At 53.0% G+C, this 20924-nt stretch overlaps 1 protein-coding gene across 1 annotated transcript in view; it reads left to right on the plus strand.

The window, feature by feature from the left end:
• Positions 1–20924, plus strand: part of LOC115652009 (shootin-1-like) — a 49023-nt gene that overhangs the window by 17652 nt on the left and 10447 nt on the right. Inside the window, exons 4-11 of the mRNA XM_030563445.1 lie at positions 4850–4944; positions 6004–6160; positions 10037–10134; positions 11376–11457; positions 15452–15546; positions 16701–16847; positions 18850–18997; positions 19754–19886. Of these exons, the coding sequence (XP_030419305.1) occupies positions 4850–4944; positions 6004–6160; positions 10037–10134; positions 11376–11457; positions 15452–15546; positions 16701–16847; positions 18850–18997; positions 19754–19886 (955 nt within the window). The remainder of the gene's footprint in view (positions 1–4849; positions 4945–6003; positions 6161–10036; positions 10135–11375; positions 11458–15451; positions 15547–16700; positions 16848–18849; positions 18998–19753; positions 19887–20924) is intronic.

The following is a 20924-nucleotide window of genomic DNA, read 5'->3' on the forward strand; positions in this document are numbered from 1 at the left end:
TTTTTCTTAAGCAATTAACTCTGTAGATTGTCACCTTATACAGAGACTATTTTTAATGTATTTTTCTTTCTTTTTATAAAGCTTTCTTTTTAAGACCTGTTGGAGTTTTTCTTTAGTGGGGACTCCAGGGAATTGAGTCTGCAGTTCACCAGGGAATTGGTGGGAGGAAGAAGTCAGGGGGAAAATCTCTTTGTGTTAGATTTACTAAGCCTGACTTTGCATACCCTCTAGGTGAGGGGGGGAGAGAGATTAGCTCTCTCGGTACTTGTGTTTCCAGGACTGGAAGCAGGGAATCTCCTAGGGTCGTCCAGGGAGGGGAGCCTGGGAGGAAGTAACCAGGAAACAAGGGGTGGGGGTTATTTCCCTTTGTTGTAAGACTCAAGGCATCTGAGTCTGGGGGTCCCCCCCGGAAGGTTTTGGGAAGACCACAGTGAGCTAGGCACTGTATAATTCCTAGCTGGTGGCAGCAATTACCAGGTCCAAGCTGGTAACTAAGCTTGGAGGTTTTCATGCTAACACCCATATTTTGGACTCTAAGATCCAGATATGGGAAAAAATGTTATGACTGTCCTAAACATAAATTGACATTATTCAGCTAATGTCATGCCTCTGCTTCAACTGAGTCTGTATTCAAATAGACTGCCGTTGCTATGTCACTATAATATAACCCCATCAATTAAAAACAAAGCAACATTAGCACTAAAAAAAGTGTGTATAATTGATCAGCAAATCAGAACCTGAGAATTAAATACTGTTTAGTGGAATATTCCCTATAAAGGCACAAATATGGTATCAAAATTAATGAATTCAAAAATTTCAAAACAAACAAGCCAGTTTGTCCTGGCATGGCCAGAAATTGAGTTATACATCCAATAAAAGAGATGGAAGCTTATCTAATTGATAGTGGAGATCAGTCTGCCTTTCTCTATTTGAGACAAAGCATGCAATAACATCATTGGACACAGTGCAACGTTGTATATAGCTGTGATGCTCTGAGTACATTTCCCAGACCTGAAGAAGAGCTCTTTGTAGGTCAAAAGTTTGTCTCCGTCACCACCAGAAGTTGGTGCAATAAAAGATATTCCCTGTCCCACCTTGTCTGATCATAGAGAACATCGGTGATGCTGAAGATGTTACTGTAGGAGTATGCCAAGAACAGAAACTGGAAGTTGTTTAATTTTGCAAGGCATCCCATAGCATGTCGCTTAGATTCTCCATCCCAACCACAGGCACTGAACATCTCCCGAAACACTTTGCCTGGTTTCTCGCTTTCCAAGACAATGACATGTAGACTCTGCAGTTGAACTGCACCCAGTTTGCTGGAGCATGTGAAAAATATGGAGAAGCCTTGCAAGGTTGCAAAAAAGCCACAGGTTTCTTTAATACACTGTGCCTCTTACTGGAGAACTAGATTTAATCTGTGTGCAAAACAGTGCACAAACAATGCTTGAGGAACCTTTTCTTCTTAATTAGGGTTTTCAGACCTCCCAGCTCACCAGCCCTCACTCCAGTGCCATAATACAACTGATACAGAAGTTTTGTAGTCGTATTCTAATATCACTGAATTCACAACCTGTGTCAAAGCACCTGCATTTTGATCTGAGCTGGCATCTTGAAAACCCATGAGCTTCTCTTGTGTTTGCCTCTTCTTGTCCATGGAGCACAAGTGAAAGCTGGCTTCAGTGAGGAAGCCTGGTTGTTTTGTCTACCTCACAAGTGAAAAAGCTGCACTCTTCAATCTCCTGTCAATATAAAATGTTAGTTCTTCAGCTGTGCGTTTGATCAATTAATCCTGAATTGTCTTTCTTAGGTTAGAAAAAATGGATACATTGTTTTGCCAATAAGCCTTCGACCCCTTTTTGTGACAAAAAGCAATACTTAACATGTTTCTTGAAGTATCAGAGGGTAGCCGTGTTAGTCTGGATCTGTAAAAGCAGCAAAGAATCCTGTGGCACCTTATAGACTAACAGACGTTTTGGAGCATGAGCTTTCGTGCATCTGAGGAAGTGGGTATTCACCCACGAAAGCTCATGCTCCAAAACGTCTGTTAGTCTATAATGTGCCACAGGATTCTTTGCTATGTTTCTTGAACTTACCCTGGCTGACAGATTGGCCACATAATGCAAGTTCTTGACAATTGAAATATCAGCCGGTTGCTTCAAAGTCTCTCTGTTCTTCCTGACTTCCTGGTTATGCTCTAAGACAGCAGGAGACCTTTGCTTACATCCATAGAAGTGCTTTTCTGCTCTAAGCATTTCAAGGGAAACGTCACTTGTGGTGTGCTCTTGTGATGAGCTGTGTGGAGACACACTTTGTGACAGATTTTTCAAGTCACAGTTGCTTTTGTTAGCCCAAATGGTTACTTTAGCTGAAAGAGGCAAATAGAAGAAGCAACAATATAATACGTTACTCCCAGGACTGCCTGTTAACCATATCTCGATGCAGCACCAGATGTCTGAAATTGCCGCATTCTTTTCTCATCTTTCTTCAAAACCTCCAGTGCTAGTGTTATTTTTGCCTTCCTTATTGACCGAACGTCTCTCTTCTTGAGATCTTAATGGAAATCCTCTTTTTCTCAGGTCTCACACAACATCAGAGCTCTTACTGAAACGTTTAACATCTCACCAATTCCAAATATATGTCACCAAGTCCTGAACCGGCCTTAACAGCTACAATCCTGCCATGGTCTCACCAAGCAGTGGTTACCACAGCAAGTCCCTTATAAAGTGATGCTCGGGGATGGGGATGAACTGGTAACAATTCTGGTAACAAGGCAGCTTTTTGAGGCACAGTGATGGGGTGTCTACCCCTACACAGGTGTAGAAGGGGTTAACTCCAGGAGTGAGCTGTGGAGATGAGTCCTCAGAGCACCTTGGGCGCTGGAGGGAGCAACCATTCAGGGCCCAGCGATCTCACATAAAAGAAGCTGCTGGGCCAGAGTCAGTCAGTCATGGCTTGGAGCTCAAGGCGGGAGGACTGGATTCCTAGCAGATGGACAGAATCTAGCACCACGGACAGAGCAGTTGCTGGCAGGGACTGGGGGGAGCCAGAAGGAGCTCCCAACTGGCTGCCAGAACTGATATGATGAGGCCTTGAGGTGAGGGTGAAGAAGGTGCTGGGGCTGTGGTGAAGTGGCCCAGAGAAATCTACTGAGCAGTTGGAGGGGATGTAGCATGTGGTTACCATCTGCAGGGTCCCTGGGTTGGGACCTGAAGTGGGGGGGGACCAGGTCCCCCCATTCACCCCTAGAGAAGTGGCCTGATGAACAGACTGCGAGTCATGAAGAGGATGTTGCGGTTCCTGGAGTGACAGTGTGCAGACTGCGAATGGGAGTCAGCCTTGAGCTAATCCGTGCAGCAACCAGGAGGAGCCACAAGTCCGGCGGTGAGTGGTGCGCCCTATGACAACGTGCTGGAGAATGAAGTCACACAGTCGCCCCTATATTAGGGGAGGTAAGTGGCTGGATGAATGGGCCATGAGGTACTGACCCCGGAAGGGAAACACAGGCACTGACATGAAGAGAATGCAGCAGTTCCTAGAGTGACTGCCGATGGAGGTGCAGTCAGTGTAACGGGGTGCACGCTGCGAACGGGAGGGTGTCGTCCTTCAGCTAATCCCCAGGAATGACCAGGAGAAGGTGCCAGTTCAGCAGCAGGCAGTGTGCCCTTGACAGGCTCTATTAGCTGTGGCAAGATTTGAGCCCCACCCAGCACTACATTCTTCAAACTTTTGGGTGTTGCTGGAGAAAGTGAGCTGTGACTGATTTAAATCAAAACAAAAGTCCACAAGAAGCACTTTTGTTAACTCATTTAATGTATACATGCTTACCTGTCCTTCAGTTATCAGCTAAATAAAAAGGAACATGCAAACTTCTTCTGCAACTTTTGGAAATTCTTGGCTAGCCTGGGCCTCACTTGTCTAAGCTGACACTCCTGGGATCAGTTGCTGGCTTTGTCACAGGCCTTGGGCTACTTTGCTCTGGGCCTTAACTCCTTCTGGCCTTACAGGGGTGTATAAAATCATGGCTGGTGTGGAGAGAGTAAATAAGAAAGTGTGATTTACTCCTTCTCATAGCACAAACTAGGGGTCACCCAATGAAATTAATAGGCAGCAGGTTTAGTACAAACAAAAGGAAGTATTTCTTCACACAACGCACAGTCAGCCTGTGGAACTCTTTGCCATGTGATGTTGTGAAGGCCAAGACTATAACAGGTTTCAAAAAAGAACTAGACAAAGTCATGGCTGATAGGTCCATCAATGGCTATTAGCCAGGATGGGCAAGGATGGTGTCCCTAGCCTCTGTTTGCCAGAAGCTGGGAAGGGGCGACAGGGGATGGATCATTTGATGATTCCCTGCTCTATACATTCCCTCTGGGGCACCTGGCATTGGCCACTGTTAGAAGACAGGATACTGGGCTAGATGGATCTTTGGTCTGACCCAGTCTGACCATTCTTATGAGTTTATCTGGAGCTCAGCAGACCCCTTAGCCCAGCTTTTTCAATGTGAACAATCCAGTTTGACCCAGGCTCTGGGTCTCCAACTTTTGCTGATTTACATTAAATTGTTTACGAAGCAAAGGGGGACTTGTGCACTGGGCCCTGTCACTGGCCACTGTCAGAAGACAGGATACTGGGCTAGATGGACCTTTGGTCTGATCCAGTATGGCCAGTTCTTTTTTTTTGTACTGGGAAAATTCCATGAATGAGTGTGGGGCTGTAGTGATGGGGGCTAGAGCCAGAGCCCCGAAGGCAGGCTATGTGGAGGGAGCACTCTGTTAAGAGTCCTGTGTTGAAGGTGGAGCGGGGTGCTTGAATCCTGCCTCTGCCAGCTTCCCCTTCTCATTTGCAGCTTCGCAGAGGCTGCTGGCAGAGCTCTCGGCGCTGGAGGTGGAGTATGAAATTGAAATATCGTGTCGCAAACAAGCCGAAGTCTACGCAGCCCAGGTAAGGCCCAGGGAGCTGTGGTGGGCTTTCCGCAAGATGAAATGGTTTGAAAAGAGTGGAAAACAGAATTTTTTCACTGAAAAACCAAAGACCCCCAACATTTATTTGGAAATGTTGCCATGGCACCTCATGGGAGTTGTAGCTCCGGAGCCTCAGGTGCTCATTCTTGTCTATAGGCTGGGCTCCTCATCTGGACTACATCTCCCATGATGCACCATGTCCCAGGACTCCCTGAGAGGGGAGATTATGTTGCATTATGGGACATGTAGTCTGACCAGGGAGCCTGGCCTATAGAGGTAAATGTGAACATGAGGCGCCTGAACTACAGCTCCCATGAGGCCCTGTGGCAGATTGCCAAATATATATATTTGTGTTTGGCTGAAATCTTTCTGGAGTTCAAATTTTTGCTGAATAGTTACAATTTTCCAAATTAAAATCCTCACCAAGAAAATGAAATTTTCTTAATTTTCATCAGTTTTCCTTAGGGAAATTTTACAACTAGCTATACTTTATGATGCAATTATTATCACTGTCTGCAGTGTAAGCATCATGGGACACCTGGCAAGGGGATAAAGGGAAACAGATGAGAGAAAAATTGTTGGTATTGAAATGCAGCCAATTCAAAAGTGAGAGGGGGAAATATGTGTCACAAAATGTACAGTTGGCTTGTGGAACTCATTGCCACAAGAAATTATTAAGGCCAAGAGCTTAGCGGGATTCAGAAAGGGACTGGTCAGCTATGTGGATAAAGAGAACATCCAGAGTTGTCATAATAAACACTAAAAATGTAACCATGGGTTTCAGAACAGGGTTGCATGGTATGAGGAGACAATAACTGTAACATGCTAAAAAGAAACTTTCCTTTCCTGTGAAGCAGCTGGCGCTGACCACTGTCAGAGACAGGTTTCTGGGTTAGATGGTCCTTGTTCTGATCCAGTCTGCCTATCCTCCCATTTCCTCTGGGTGTAAGAGCCACTCCAGGTTCTATGTCCAGCAGCCTCCCTGCACTCTGCCTCAGTTGAAAGGGCTCTTGTCTGCTTCTTGCACCTCGGAGGGTAGGTGAACAGGGAGAACAAAAAGCTGAAGCGGATCAGCATGGCACTGCTGCCCATGATGAACCAGCTTCCCGAGGATGTGCTGAATCTGGCCACTGAAGAAGACTCCCCCTCCGACCCAAGCCGAGATCCAGCATATCTGTACCTGCAGCAGATCAAAGGTGAGTCATGCGCGTCTGCCCCAGGGTCCCAGACCGAGGCTTGGAAACAACCAGAGAAGAGGTTCTCCCCTAGGAATCCATTCCAGGTGCTTACACCGAGCTGGTGCTGGGATGGGGTTTGGGCATTTAGCTAGAGCTGTGGGGCAGAGCAGAAACCTCATGGCTTACATGACTTTAGACGTAACAGTGCAGACATCTGGAGATCCATGCCAAGGGAATGGTGTAGAGGTATTCCAGGACTTAATTAATCTGAATCCAGTTTTTAAACTTGGACGCTAATATAAGGTCTTTCACTTTGCTGTTGAGACACCCAGATGCCAATTTGGAGCCCTGTTATTGTTATAATTTATTGCTTGTATTACCATAGTGCTTAGGACTGTGACACTCAACCTTTCCAGATGACTGTCTCCCTTTTAGGAGCCTGACTTGTCTTGTGTAGCCCCAAGTTTCACCTCACTTTAAAACGACTTGCTCACCAAATCAGACGTAAAAATACTGAAGTGTCCCAGCCACACTAGTACTGAAATATTGCTGACTTTCTCATTTTTACCATCTAGCTATACAATAAATCAATTGGAATATAAATCTTGTACTTACATGTCAGTATATCATATAGAAAGCAATATAAACAAGTCATTGTCTGTCTGAAATCTTAGTTTGTACTGACTTCGCTGGGGCTTTTGATGTAGTCTGTTGTACAACAAGGCATAACTCTAGATGAGTTGATGTCCCCACTGGGAGAGCTCTGCCTGCCTCCAGGATATGCACACCCTGGTTGAAAACCACTGTCCGACCTCAGCATGGGCCAGGACCCAGGTGCTGTTGTGTTCGGGTGGTGGGGGGTCTCAGGCCTGACATAGGATAAGTTAAGGACACCCATGTTCACTTTTACAACAATCAACCCTTCAGTGAGGTTTGGATTCTAGTGTCACGTTATGGCTGGCGACTCCGCCGTTCAAATCTTTTTACCCTTTTACTAAAGACACAGAAAGAGAGAGTACAACAGTTAAAGCCCTTGAAACATAAAGCCTCGCATAAGACTTTGATTGTAACAATTTCCCTTATTGCCCATCGAGAGGTTTTCGTAGGAGGAACATCCATTTTGACAGGCTTTTCTATGGCACAGATGGGCTGGCCCCATGAAGAGGGAGCAGACCCAGTCCACCTGTGCCTGGTTAATTGCTTTCTAAGGGGACTGGAGATATAAAGGGTCAGGCGGCGGCTGGGAAAGGAGACAGGAAGGAGCAGATGGGGCTGGCAGAAAGGCCAGAGAGCAGACGAGCTAGGTGCCTGGCTAGCTGCCAGCGTTCCCCCAGGGAGGAGTTATGCAGAGCAGCCGAGTGGAGAGCTGGGAAAGCTCAGGGCCAAGAGGTCAGCGGAGGGACATCTGCCTGCTGATGTCCTTGAACCCAGGGCAATGGAAGCTCCAATAAGGGAATAATCCTGTGGTTGGGGAGAACCCAGGAGGGGCTAAGAACATAACCCAGCCTGGGCAGAGCTTGGTTACTTCGCATTTTTGTTAAGTCCTGGGTGGGTGGATGCTGCTTACTTTGTGCGTTTCATTTGGGCTTTGGGTTTGGGTAGGGGCCATCTGAGAACCCGCTACTCCAACTGAAGAGGGAGGCGGAAGAAGAGACAGGCTTTGTATTATGGTGATGGTCTTTAGACTTTAACTTTTGAGGGGTTAGTTGGAAGCATTTGTGTTAATAAACTGGCCTGTAGCAAGGACATGATTGAACTAAAGAGCGAATATGGACTTTGAGGAACTTTATGATGGGGAAACTGAGGAAAGAGAAGGCATAAGAGATGACACATAAAGGACGACGTGAGAGCAGGAACCTCGTTTACCATCCCAGGAGCTGTTGATGATTTAGCCAAAGCCGGTGGAGGAGGCGATCTCATCTGATTCGCTCTCTCTAGCCTGATCTCGTCAGGAGGCCTTGCAGGACCAGGATAATGAAAGCCCAGTGGTGTCGTGGTGCATCCTGGGAGATGGTGGCGGTGGAAGCACTGGTGACGAAGCTGGCTCCTTCCAGTCCACGTCCCCTTGCTCCCACCGAGTGACTCCCCACTCCCAATGAACAATGGCCTGGGAGGGACACAACCGCAGCCCGGTAACAGGGATCAGTTGAAACATGTCAGATTTCAGCTAGTCACATGTTTCCCCAACTCAGGGATTGTTCAGCTTGTTGCCATGCCAACCTGTGAGTTTGTCACGCAATGCACAGTCAGCCTGTGGAACTCCTTGCCAGAGGATGTTGTGAAGCCCTGTGGGGGAAGGATAGCTCAGTGGTTTGAGCATTGGCCTGCTAAACCCCGGGTTGTGAATTCAATCCTTGAGGGGGCCACTTGGGGAGCTGGGACAAAATCAGTACTTGGTCCTGCTAGTGGAGGCAGGGGGCTGGACTCAATGACCTTTCAGAGTCCCTTCCAGCTCTGTGAGATAGGTTTAGCTCCATATATTATAACAGGGTTCAAAAAAAGAACTAGATAAGTTCATGGAGGACAGGTCCATCAATGGCTATTGGCAGGGATGGTGTCTCTAACCTCTGTTTGCCAGAAGCTGGGAATGGGCAACAGGGGTTGGATCACTTGATGATTCCCTGTTTTGTTCATTCCCTTTGGGGCACCTGGCATTGGCCAGTGTTGGAAGACAGGATATTGGGCTAGATGGGCCTTTGGTCTGACCCAGTCTGGCCATTCTTATGAGTTTACCTGGAGCTCAGCAGACCCGTTAGCCCAGCTTTTTCAATGTAAACAATCCAGTTTGACCCAGGCTCTGGGTCTCCAGCTTTTGCTGACTTACATAAAATTGTTTACGAGGCAGAGCGGGACTTGTGTACTGGGCCCTGACTCCGGTGGCCCAGTTGCTAAATCATACTCCATTGGTGCACTTCAAGGAACCAAAGGGTTGAAATTCCAAGGGTAAAGGTGACCGAAAACCATAGCTGGGGATGCGTTTGGGCTAAGGGCATCTGTGCCTGTCTGACCCCAGGTGGGGGGCACTGAATGTGCCAGCCACACAGAGAATGGAGTACAAGGTACCTCAAGAGGCCAGGCTGAAATCCAGCCACAGGCCGGTAGGAGCTGTATGCAGCTGCTGGCTGTTTGGTGGCTTATGTGCAATGAGTTGGTGGGTCTCATTCTAGTTCCTGGCAGGCAGTTGGACACATCCCAAAACCCACCCTGGTGCTGGGGCACTGCTTAGAGAGGCTGAGGACAGCCTGAGCCATGGATATTGACTTCTCTTCCTGTCTGAGGGGGGTTTTCTCCAGGTCACCAATGGGTGTGCGTCCATTACCTTCCACCAGGTCCATGGTGGTGTTTCCGTTACCTGCTGGGTCTGGCCTGCAGTCGTCAGAGCTGCCAGGATGGCACCTTTCCCCCGGAACACAGAAATGCTTGGAGTAACCTAAGGCCTATCTCTCTACCAGGCCCCGTTCATATGCCCCTCTCTCCCCCTCACAGCCCTGCCCCCTTAAGCCCTGTGTGGCCCCACGCGTCCTCTCCCTTCTCAAAGTTCAGAGATGACTGGGATGACTTTGCTTTGGAGGCAGCATGCTCCAGTGGATAAAGCAATGACACGGGTGCTTAGTGAGCTCAGGCAAGTCACCTCCCTGCTCTGTGCCTCGGTTTCCCATTTGTCAAACGGGAAGGGTGCTAGTGACCCACCTTCCTGAGAGCGGTGTATGAAAAGCATACTAGGAGAGCTATGGTCTGAAGCACACGGCCTGCCCTAGACAGAAAGCAAGGGCCTGTAGACACAGAGCGGATCTCGCCCTCCACTCAGGCCTGGCTGCTGTAGAGCCCAGCATCTGTTGCACGAAGCAAGGAGGGAGAAGCCACCTCATTTTATTTCCCTTCGTCTGGCTCCAGATTTGCAGGAAAAGGTTTCCAGGCTGCTGGGGGAGAAGAAGGAGCTCACCATCCAAGTGCAGGAGTTGCAGAGCCAGATCAGAGAGCTCGGGGACCAGGTACAGTGCCGATGCCGGACCCTTCTTGGCACTCTGCTCGGCCGCAGTGCTCGCTGAGCTCAGCCGCTGCTGCGCTCAGACCACCACTCCCCTCGCTGACGCCTCTCGTTATCTTGTGCTCCCCTGTCTGTCGCCGCCTGTTGTCTGTAGCCTGACATGCTGATTGTAAGTTCGCGGGGGCAGGGGCTGTCACTTCGCACTATGTCTACATGCTGAGGTGCTCAGTGGTACCGTAATCCAAATCAATAATCAGTGCACAGGTGGCGGGCTCAGCTGCTGCATGCTGCTGACCCCATCACTATCTGGGGAATGCCCAGGCCTGGCTCCCCTTTCACTCACCCTAGGGTCAGTCTGGTATAGCTCCCCTGAGCTCAGTGGGTTTGCACTGGTGTATGTCAGAAAATAAAGACTGAATTCCTCCTGGCCTTGGCGCAGAACCCCAGGGGGCTGGGAGATTCCTCCTTTGTGTGTCCCCGATGCTGGGGCTGCCCAGGGCAACTCCCCTTCACCACAGTATAGAGCAGCCTGAGGGCTGCCCTGAATTGCACTCGGCTGCCTATGGCCTGTATGGGCCGCTGCTGCATCTGGGAATAGCCAGACTGCAGCAGAGCTCCAGCTCGCCCCTGGGGGTGACGCGGAGCCACCTACGCTGGCTCCATACCTGCTGGGGATCCCCCTCCACCAGGGCTAGTCCCCAGGGGCCAGATCGAGCTGGCTGAAGGCCCCTTGATGCTGGCAGTTGCTCAGTCTAAGCCACTGGCTTTGGCCAGGACAAGCCAGCAGCAGACGCCTTTCACAGCGAGAACTTTTCTCCTAGGGGCAGAGTGATGGCTTCAGTATCACCGCTAACGGCAGAGGGTTTGACACAGACCATCCCTGAGCTCCAGCCCCTTAGAGCCCAGCACGGCGCTCACTCTGTGCCACCCTCAGCCGAGTCAGCCTTCAACCTGCCTTAGGAAGCTGGTGCAGTTACAAGCCTTCCCGTGCCTGACTGTCCTCACAGCTCTTTGGGTGCAGATTCCCTGGACGTCTGAGCCAGGGAGGGAGGGGGGAGCCTGCCAGATCCAAAGGCCTATCTGTGCACAGCCACCTGCCCTCCCCTGGGGTGAACGCTGCCCTCCCATAGGTGCCGGGGTTGGATTAAGCCCAGGATCTGCTCAAGCCCACTGCCACTGAGGTCAATGGGGCTGAGATTGGTGCAAATAAAGAACCGGCTGCAAACACCGGGTTTCCCACTGCAGGTGGAAGAGGAGCGAGCAGAGAGGCGGTCCCTGCAGGCCGCCATGGACCGGAGTCACACGGCCCTGAAGCAGTACAAGAGAGGTGAGTCCGCCGCACGGTCGCGGACAGAACTGCTTCAGACCTCTCCGGGGCCGTGTTTTCAGTGAAACACTGGCCTTCCTGCCACATGGACAAGTTTCCCAACCCTTTTTTTTTTTAATTTTCCTTTTGTTGTCCAGTGAAACTAATGATTGAAAACTTTAGCCATTTTTGTTTGTTTTTTTCTTTGTTTTTCAGTTTAGCATTTTTCCTTTCCCCCACCCTTTTCCATGCCAAAGGGGAGGGGGAGGAAAACCAGAGAAACATGAAAAAACATAACACCTCACACCCCTCCCCCAAAGATGAATCAGAACATTTTCAAAAATGAATATTGTCAGTGCGAGGTTTTCTCACAGAAAAAAACCCACCTGGGAAGTGAAAACTGGGCCTTTTGGAAAGCGGTGGAATGAAAATCCAGTTCTGAATTTTTGAAATGTTTCATGAACATTTGCCCCCATTTTCCAAGCCCAGGTCACCGAGCACGACTTGGGCCAGGTCCATCCCGGCTGATGAAGTTTCCTGTGGCCCTGCTTCCATGTGGGTTTTTTCCTTTCTGCGTCCTGTCCCCTCTGCTTGCTCCTCGTGTCCCATCACTGGTTCATTCCCAGAGCTCGGCTGGAACTTGGGGGGCGGAGGGGTGGGATCAGTGGCTTTATTTTGATGAGTACCTAGACGTTTAGCTGTTGTGCTCCGAATATCTTCTCCAAAGCATCTGTGTGACTGTGAACCACACGTCCCATTGAGCACCTGATGAAAATCCATTGCTAGAACTCCTGTCTGAGCCCATCCAAGAACCTACCTATAGGACTTATCATCTTCCCATGGCCCCTGTGAGGTAGGGCAGTGTTGTTACCCATTGTTCAGGCACAGAGAGAGTCAAGTGATGGCTACGTTGCAGCAGGAGGTGTAATCTCCAGCTCAGGTAGACATACCCGTGCTAGCTCTGATAGCTGAGAGTCTCACCTGACTCCAGGAACTGGGGCTTCACCCCCCCAAATATCCTGAGAGTCGGGATGCAGGCATGAGAGCTGGCAGCCCTGCAGCAGTGGGGGCTGCAGATCAGGGCTGAGGGGCATCAGCTGAGCTGGTCGTGCTATTGCTTCCTGTTACATTCAACCCACATTGTGTTTATTGCAGCCACACAAGGGACACACCCTTGGAATCGGCCTGGCCATGGCAGGGGTAGGAACTGGTCAAAGGGGAAGAGGGAGCTTACTGGGGGGTAGAGTCTTGGGGTATGTCTACACTATGAAATTAGGTCGAATTTATAGAAGTCGGTTATTTAGAAATTGTTTTTAAACAAGTATCAGAGGGGTAGCCGTGTTAGTCTGGATCTGCAAAAGCAGCAACGAATCCTGTGGCACCTTATAGACTAACAGGCGTATTGGAGCATGAGCTTTCCTGGGTGAATACCCACTTCGTCGGATGCATCCGACGAAGTGGGTATTCACCCAGGAAAGCTCATGCTCCAATACGCCTGTTAGTCTATAAGGTGCCACAGGACTCCTTGCTGGTGTTTTTATACAGTCGATTGTGCGTGTCCCCACACAAAATTCTCCAAGTGCATTAAGTCGGAGTGCATCCACAGTACCAAGCTAGCGTCGACTTCCAGAGCGCTGCACTGTGGGTAGCTATGAGCAGCTATCCCACAGTTCCCACAGTCTCCACCACACATTGGAATTATGGGTTGAGATCCCAATGCCTGATGGGGCAAAAACAGTGTTGTGGGTGGTTCTGGGTACATGTCATCAGGCCCCCCTCTCCCTCCCTCCATCCCTCCGTGAAAGCAACGGCAGACAATTGTTTCGCGCCTTTTTTTCCTGGGTTACCTGAGCAGATGCCATACAATGGCAAGCATGGAGCCCACTCAGCTCCATCACCATAAGTCTCCTGGGTGCTGCCGGCAGACACGGTACTGCAGTGCTACACAGCAACTCCTCATTGCCTTTTGGCAGCAGATGGTGCATTACGATTGGTAGCCATCGTCATCATATTCCTGGGTGCTCTTTTCACCGACCTCTGTGAGATCGGTCAGGGGCACCTTGGCAGACATGGGAGTGACTCAGCCAGGTCATTCCCATCTTCTGCCAAGCACCCAGGAGATGACGATGGCTAGCATTCATACTGCACCATCTTCTGGTGATCAGCCAGGAGATGATGATGGCTAGCACTCATACTGCACCATCTTCTGGTGAGCACCCAGGAGAGGACGATGGCTTGCTGTTCTACTGTGCCATCTGCTGCCAGCCTAAGATGTAAAAGATAAATGGATCAAAACAAGAAATTGACCCAATTTGTTTTGTGAAATCAATGGACTGCTAAACCCATGGGTTTTGAGTTCAGTCCTTGAGGGGGCCATTCTGTGTGACAGTTGTTTGTGTTTCTCCTTGATGCAAAGCCACCCCTTTAGTTGATTTTAATTCCCTGTAAGCCATGTCATCAGTTGCCCCTTCCTCCGTCAGAGCAATGGCAGACAATTGTTTCGCTCAAAACCAGGCGAGGAGGCGACTGCAGCGTGGTGACGAGAGGGACATGGTCATAGACTTCTCACAAAGTAGGGGCTGGGCAACGTGCCCTTGCAATGTGCACATCATGCTGCAAACATGCTGGCCAAACAGGAAATGAAATTCAAAAGTTCACGGGCCTTTTCCTGTATACCTGGCCAGGGCCTCTCAGTTGAGAGCGCTGTCCAGAGCGGTCACAGTGGAGCACTCTGGGATAGCTCCTGAAGGCCAATACCATTGAATTGCGTCCACACTACCCCAAATTCGACCCTGCAAGGCCGATTTCAGCGCTAATCCCCTTGTCGGATTAAAGAGCCCTTTAAGTCAAAAAAAAGGGCTTTGTTGTGTGGACGGGTCCAGGGTTAAATCGAGGTAACGCTGCTAACTTCGACCTATAGTCGTAGTGTAGACCAGGCCTTGGGGCAGGTCACTGTCAATCCAGTGAGGGCTGGGCAGTTGGACCAGGTCTAAGAGCTGCTGGTGTATTACTGATCCTGCACTTCTTACTCGGGCAAAGCTCCCAATGACGGCGGTGGAATTTGTCCTGAGGGAGGAGGGCAGGATCAGTCCCTTCTCACTGCTCCAGCCCATGTGGGTTCTGCGCCTCTAGAAGCCAAGGGTTGAATTTGCCCCCGGTGTCTCACGGAGCCGGCGATTGGTTGGTCGGTGCCGTGGTTGATGCCTCGGAGACGCATGTGGAGAGAGGCTGAGGCCATGTCTACATCTAAAATTTTGCAGCGCTGGTTGTTACAGCTGTATTAGTACAGCTGTATAGGGCCAGCGCTGCAGAGTGGCCACACTTACAGCAACCAGCGCTGCAAGTGGTGTTAGATGTGGCCACACTGCAGCGCTGTTGGGCGGCTTCAAGGGGGGTTCCGGACCGAGAGAGCAAACCGGGAAAGGAAACCAGCTTCGCCGCGGTTTGCTCTCTCGGTCCCGGAGCCAGCCAGCAAACCGCGGGGAAGGAGACCTGCTTGCTCGGGGTTCCGGGACCGAGAGAGCAAACCGGGAACGCCGCGGTTTGCTCTCTCGGTCCCGGAGCCAGCCAGCAAACCGCGGGGAAGGAGACCTGCTTGCTCGGGGTTCCGGGACCGAGAGAGCAAACCGCGGCGTGCCCGGTTTGCTCTCTCGGTCCCGGAACCCCGAGCAAGCAGGTCTCCTTCCCCACGGTTTGCTGGCTGGCTCCGGGACCGAGAGAGCAAACCGGGAAAGGAAACCAGCTTGATTACCAGAGGCTTCCTCCTTCCACGGAGGTCAAGAAAAGCGCTGGTAACTGTCTACATTGGATTACCAGCGCTGGATCACCAGCGCTGGATCCTCTACACCCGAGACAAAACGGGAGTACGGCCAGCGCTGCAAACAGGGAGTTGCAGCGCTGGTGGTGCCCTGCAGATGTGTACACCTTCTAAGTTGCAGCGCTGTAACTCCCTCACCAGCGCTGCAACTTTCTGATGTAGACAAGCCCTGAGTGATGGCTCTTCTCCCCCGGGCAGTGTCCCAGATGGTCGCTCAGGAGTACAGCGAGACCATGCAGCAGCTGGAGCTGGAGCAGGACCTGAGGCAGCACGCGGAGACCTTTGCCCACAAGGTACAGAATGGCGCGGGGGCAGCGATCTCCTGTGCAGGGGCTGCTGCGAGGACTGAAGAGGGAGAGGGGGAAGGTGTGGGGGGCGGGAGGAAAGGAGAACACCCCTTGGATCCTACACCCCGCTCTGCTGATGCCCCTCAGTCCTGTCCTGCAGCACCCCTGCTGTCTCGGTCCTAGGCTCACCTCCTCCACCCCTCTCTCCAGCAGGGCTGATCCCCCTCAGTCCTGTCCTGCAGCCCTCCTGCTGTCTCGGTTCTAGGCTCACCTCCTCAACCTCCATCCCCAGCGGGGCTGATCCCCCTCAGTCCTGTCCTGCAGCCCTCCTGCTATCTCGGTCCTAGGCTCACCTCCTTCACCCCTCTCTCCAGCGGGGCTCATGCCCCTCAGTCCAGTCCTGCAGCCCCCTGCTATCCCAGCCCTGGGCTCCACTCCCTGCTCAAGCTGGCCTAGCGGGGCTGACGGAGACAGGCCCCAGCTCTCTCGCCTGGAGCCAAGCTGGCCGGGCGGGACTAACAGAGACAGCCCCGGTTCCCTGCCCCACAGCCGGGCTGGCCCGGAAGGGCTAACGGAGATAGGCCTTGTCTCTCTCGCCTGGAGCCAAGCTGGCCGGGCCGGACTGACAGAGACAGCCCCGGTTCCCTGCCCCATAGCCGGGCTGGCCGGGCAGGGCTAACGAAGATAGGCCCCGACTCCCTGCCCTAGGGCTAACAGGAGTAAAAGTACAAATTCCTGCCTCTCCAAGTGCCTGGCCCAGTGTGCACTGAAGTTAGCGGAAGCCTCCTATTGCCTGGAATGGGCCGCGGGGCCCAGCACCTTCCACGCGTTCCTCTCCAAGTGCTTCCCAATGGAAGCACCTTACAGATGCAGAGCGAGCCCCGGAGAGGAGAAGAGACTTGCCCAGGGTCACCCGGCTGGTCAGTGGCAGAGCTGGGAACGGCGCCTGGTGACTGCTCCGTTCCAAAAGCAGCAGAGTCACCTCGCGTGCTGTGACGCCAGACGTCCCTGGGGGGCAGAGCTGGGAGGGGCCGTGGGAACAGCGGCGTCGATGCAGGCGTTGAAGGACGGCTGGGTCACTCTGCCAGCGGGCTGAGTTCAACGGCGGATACGGTACCCACGAGCCCTTGACTGAACCCACCTCAATCTCTTTGGCGCAGATGCTGGTGAAGCAGAAGGAAGCCAACAGGCAGAGCATGATCCTGCTCCAGAATGTGGGCCCCAACGCCCAGCTGCTTCAGGACCTGAACGAGGTGGCCAGCCTGACTGGGATGCTGGAGGAAGCCAAGCGGGAGCACCAGAAAAAGGTTAGAGACTGTCTCGGTAACCAGGGACAGCCTGGGCTAACCCCGGCATTCTCCTGGATCATCAACTCCCTCCCCACCTGTGCCCCGTATCTGCTTACTGAGCTGTGGGGCTCCCCATGGCCCCTCCCTATAGAGCAGCAGAGACCTTTGTATGGGCCCGTGACACCCAGCTGCTTGCGGCTCCATAGTGGTGGTGGCATAGAGGGGGGTGTCTGGCCATGAGCTGCCCCCTCCCTGGAGACCCCAGCTGCTCTCTGAAAGGCCTAGGCCTTCTTGGGTGCTGGCTGGTGAGTCTTGCCCACATGCTCAGGGTTTAGCTGATCGCCATATTTGGGGTCGGGAAGGAATTTTCCTCCAGGGCGGATTGGCAGGGGCTCTGGAGGTTTTTCGCATTCCCCTGCAGCGTGGGGCATGGGTCGCTTGCTGGTGGATTCTCTGCAGCTTGAGGTCTTCAAACCAATTTTGAGGATTTCAATAACTCAGTCCTGGGTTAGGGGTTGTTATAAAAGTGGATGGGTAGGGTTCTGTGGCCCGCCTTGTGCAGGAGGTCAGACTAGATGATCATATTGGTCCCTTCTGACCTATGAGCCTATGAGTCTATGAGGAGTATCCCGCTGCAGCTTGGGAGGTCCCGACACCCAGGAGTAGGGCTGCTTGTCAGCCCCTCCCTCTTCCCTTCTGGAGCCCTGTGGCTCCCAGGGCGGGGGTCAGGGCTAGCTGCACCTCAAACCCTTCTCTCTGAGTGCTCCCCCCACCTCCCAGGGTCAGGCCCCAGGCTGCCACCTGCCCCAGGGTGGAGTCCTGCCCTTCTCCCACTCTCAGGCCGAGTCCCTTGGCTCCAGCCCTGTGTGACCCCGTGACTGCCCAGCAGGTCCCAGGGGATCTGGCCCTGGGAGTCTGCCCTTCGGAGCTGCCACCAGCAGGGACTACGGAGACCCAACAGCCTGTTCCCCCAAGTGCTGCTGAATGGACACAGCTCAGCAGAAGAGTCAGCCCACGTCTCTGTCACCCAGAGACGGGGGGTGGGGGGGTCTGCACTGCACTGTGAATCCAGGTCTGGGGGACCCGGGATTGTGACTTGGCATTGCTGAGCGTCCACGCTGCATTGTAAACCTGGGTATGCAGTGGCCGGAGCCAGACTTCACAGCCGTGCTAACTCATCCACACTGCACTGCGCGCGCCTCCTGACTCAGGTCTGCAAAAGGCCCTGCAAAATGACAGGGCCTGGATCCGAGTCACAGCAGCCAGCAGGATCTGGGCTCTGACCCACCCACCCCAGCAAGGTCCTAGGAGCAGGGTCCCGGGTGCTCGCTGACCCAAATCAGACTGAGGTGTGTGTGGACAGAAGTGGGGCTTGGGCCCAAACCTGAGTCAGAGCCCGGCTTAGTGTGCAACATAGACACACACAGGGAGGCCTAGCTTATCCCAGACGTTCTCAGCTATGGGCATTGGGGTTCAGCCTGCTCCGCAGGAGTCCCTGCCTCCCCCTCTGCCACGGTGTCTGGAGACTGGCTGTTTATCCCCCACATCCCGTAAAGTTCTTGGCTCCAGTCTTTCCCACTCAGATCCTCCCTGGGCCAAGCCAGACTCTCAAGCTCAGCCTGGTCGCAGGGAAAACTGCCAAGCTAATGACGCTGGAGTGGTCCCATATGTCCTGCTCAATGGGGCAATCCAGGCTAAGAGCCCCACTCCTGCATATGCTCAGGTCACCCCTGCTTGGCTGCCCCCTCCCTGTGTGGTCCTAGAACAAACCACACAGATAGATGGAACGTGTAATATTGTATGTTCCAGGCAACCCCATGGGTGTCCTGAGTGACCTCTCGCCAAGCAGCCAGGCCATGGCCACAGGCACATGCCCTGGTGCTGGTGTGGCTCCCTGGGGGGATGGCCAGGGAGAACAGCGTGTCTCTCAGGTGGATGACTGGGGGACTCCTGGACTGGGACAAGGCCAGCTCTTCCCAACCCTGCTGCCCCCTGCACTCCTCTTCTCTTCTGCCCTCAGGTGAAGGGTCTGGAAGAGCAGCTAGAGGGGAGCCAGGAGGAGCTGGGTGCCGTGCGAGCAGTCCTGGCTGCAGCCGAAGCAGAGAAGCTGCAGCTGGGGGAGAAGCTGCACCAGGCAGAGGAGAGGAACATGGTGTTGGAAGGGAAAGGTACATGCTCTCCTCACTGCTCCTGTGCTGGCCCCTCCACCTGGCGATTAGCACCCAGCCCCCCCTTGCTCCCTGGTGGGATCTGACGGACACTCCTGGCGAGGGGGCTGGCTGTACAAGAGCCATCCATGCCGAGGGTCTCTCCATCCTCTCGTGAGTGGGCCTGGTGTTACAGGGGACGTTACAGCTGCTGGACTCCAGCGATGCAGTTCAGAACCTCAGACCCTCCCCTGGCCTCCACGTCTAAGGCCGTGCAGAGCCCCAGAGATGGGGCTTCAGCCCCTTGTGCGGACGAGACCCCAGCACTGGAGCTGGATTACAAACCTCTCCAGGCTTTAGGGGCATGCGGATCCGATTGCAGGGGGTGACTTGGGCTGATCTCTTTCTTAGCTCGACCCCCCCACAGCCTCCCCTCCCGTCCCCTCCCATCGCCCAGCCCTGCTTCCCCTGCCCCTGCCATTCCATGGCCCCCCACCTCCCTTCTCATGTACAGTCGCGTCAGCTCCGTCCAGCCCTCACTCTCGGCCCCGAACAGATGTGGTGTATTTTTTAATGCAAATTAGCAGCTGGGAAGAGAACGGAGGAGCCATCATCGTGTGACCAGCCAGCTGTCCAAGGCCGGTTCTCCACAGGCCAGCATCTCGGCGAGGGGGGAGACATAAGAACAGCCTATTGGGTCAGACCACTGGGCCATCTAGCCCAGGATCTGTGGCCCCACCACGTGCTGACCGTATTCCTACCTGCATTCCCTTTCAGTGGCGGTGCTAGAAGAGAAATTGGAGAGGGCTGAAGCCCCGCCTTCTGAACCCGCTTCGCCAGAAGTGGCTCCTCCCCCACCCCCACCACCCCCACCTCCTCTGCCACTGCCAGCATCTTCCGCCCCCATGGAGTAAGTACCACCCACACCCAGACCTTCCCCTACAGAGACCGCTGGCCCTAAGGAAGTCATTCCTCTAGCAGGGTTTCAGCAGCTGGCTGTCAGTCAGAGCCCAGCCACTTGGGGGGGGACATGGCACATGCCTAGTCCATGCATGGCATATGCCTGTGCCAGTGTTTTCTGCAAACCGGCGGTTCTCAGCCTTTCTCTACTCAGGACCCATGGGTAACCCTGGATGGCTTTTCGGGAGCCATTCGATAGCTTTAGTGCAAAAGCCACCTGGGTTAGTAACTGCATCTTACCCATGATATACAGCATACGGGTTAATGTAAAGTGCTAATAAGTACCCCTGGCCTCCCATAGCCGCGGCTCCTGTCCTGCAAGACTCCCCACTCCAGGCCTTGCGACCGCCTGGCGCTGCGGGTTTGGTCCAGCCCCCCGCCGAGGACCAGCCAGAGTGGCATTGCAGCCCAGCGCATGGGGCCGCGGTGCCACTTGCTCCGGTTTGGCCCGGCCAGCCTGCATCACCATGACAGGGGGGCGTCTGGGCCAAACCTGAGCTGTGCTGCAACCTCATGCTCTGGGTCGCAACACCCAGAGCGGGCAGGGGAGCCCAGCCAGCCCATTGGAGCCACAGGAGCTGCCTCTGCAGGGTGAAGACAAGGCAGGCTCTGCAACACACTCCCGGGGTCCCCAGACAGGGCCCACCCCCCTTCTTTGACACATTCTGGCAACCCAATTTTGAGTCACGAGCCATGGGGTGAGAAACCTTGCTGTGAATGCCTCAGGGATAAATGGGGAGCCCAGGGGGATAAGGAATTGTACAGCCTCTTACCTTCATGCTGCCTGGCTCCGTCAGGTCAGCAGCCACTGGAAGTTCTGATGTCAGGTGGCTTGTGTGAAACAAGTTTGCTGGGTCTCAGCTCAGTTACTCTCTACGTGGGTAGTCAAGGGTAGACTGGACCACAGAGATGGGTCTCCCCCTTGGTTGATTAGGGACCCCAGCCCCCTTGTACATAGGTAAGTGGGGGGGGCCTGCCCTGCTACAGA

The sequence above is a fragment of the Gopherus evgoodei genome, chromosome 5 (assembly GCF_007399415.2).
Source record: "Gopherus evgoodei ecotype Sinaloan lineage chromosome 5, rGopEvg1_v1.p, whole genome shotgun sequence".
NCBI lineage: Eukaryota > Metazoa > Chordata > Testudines > Testudinidae > Gopherus > Gopherus evgoodei.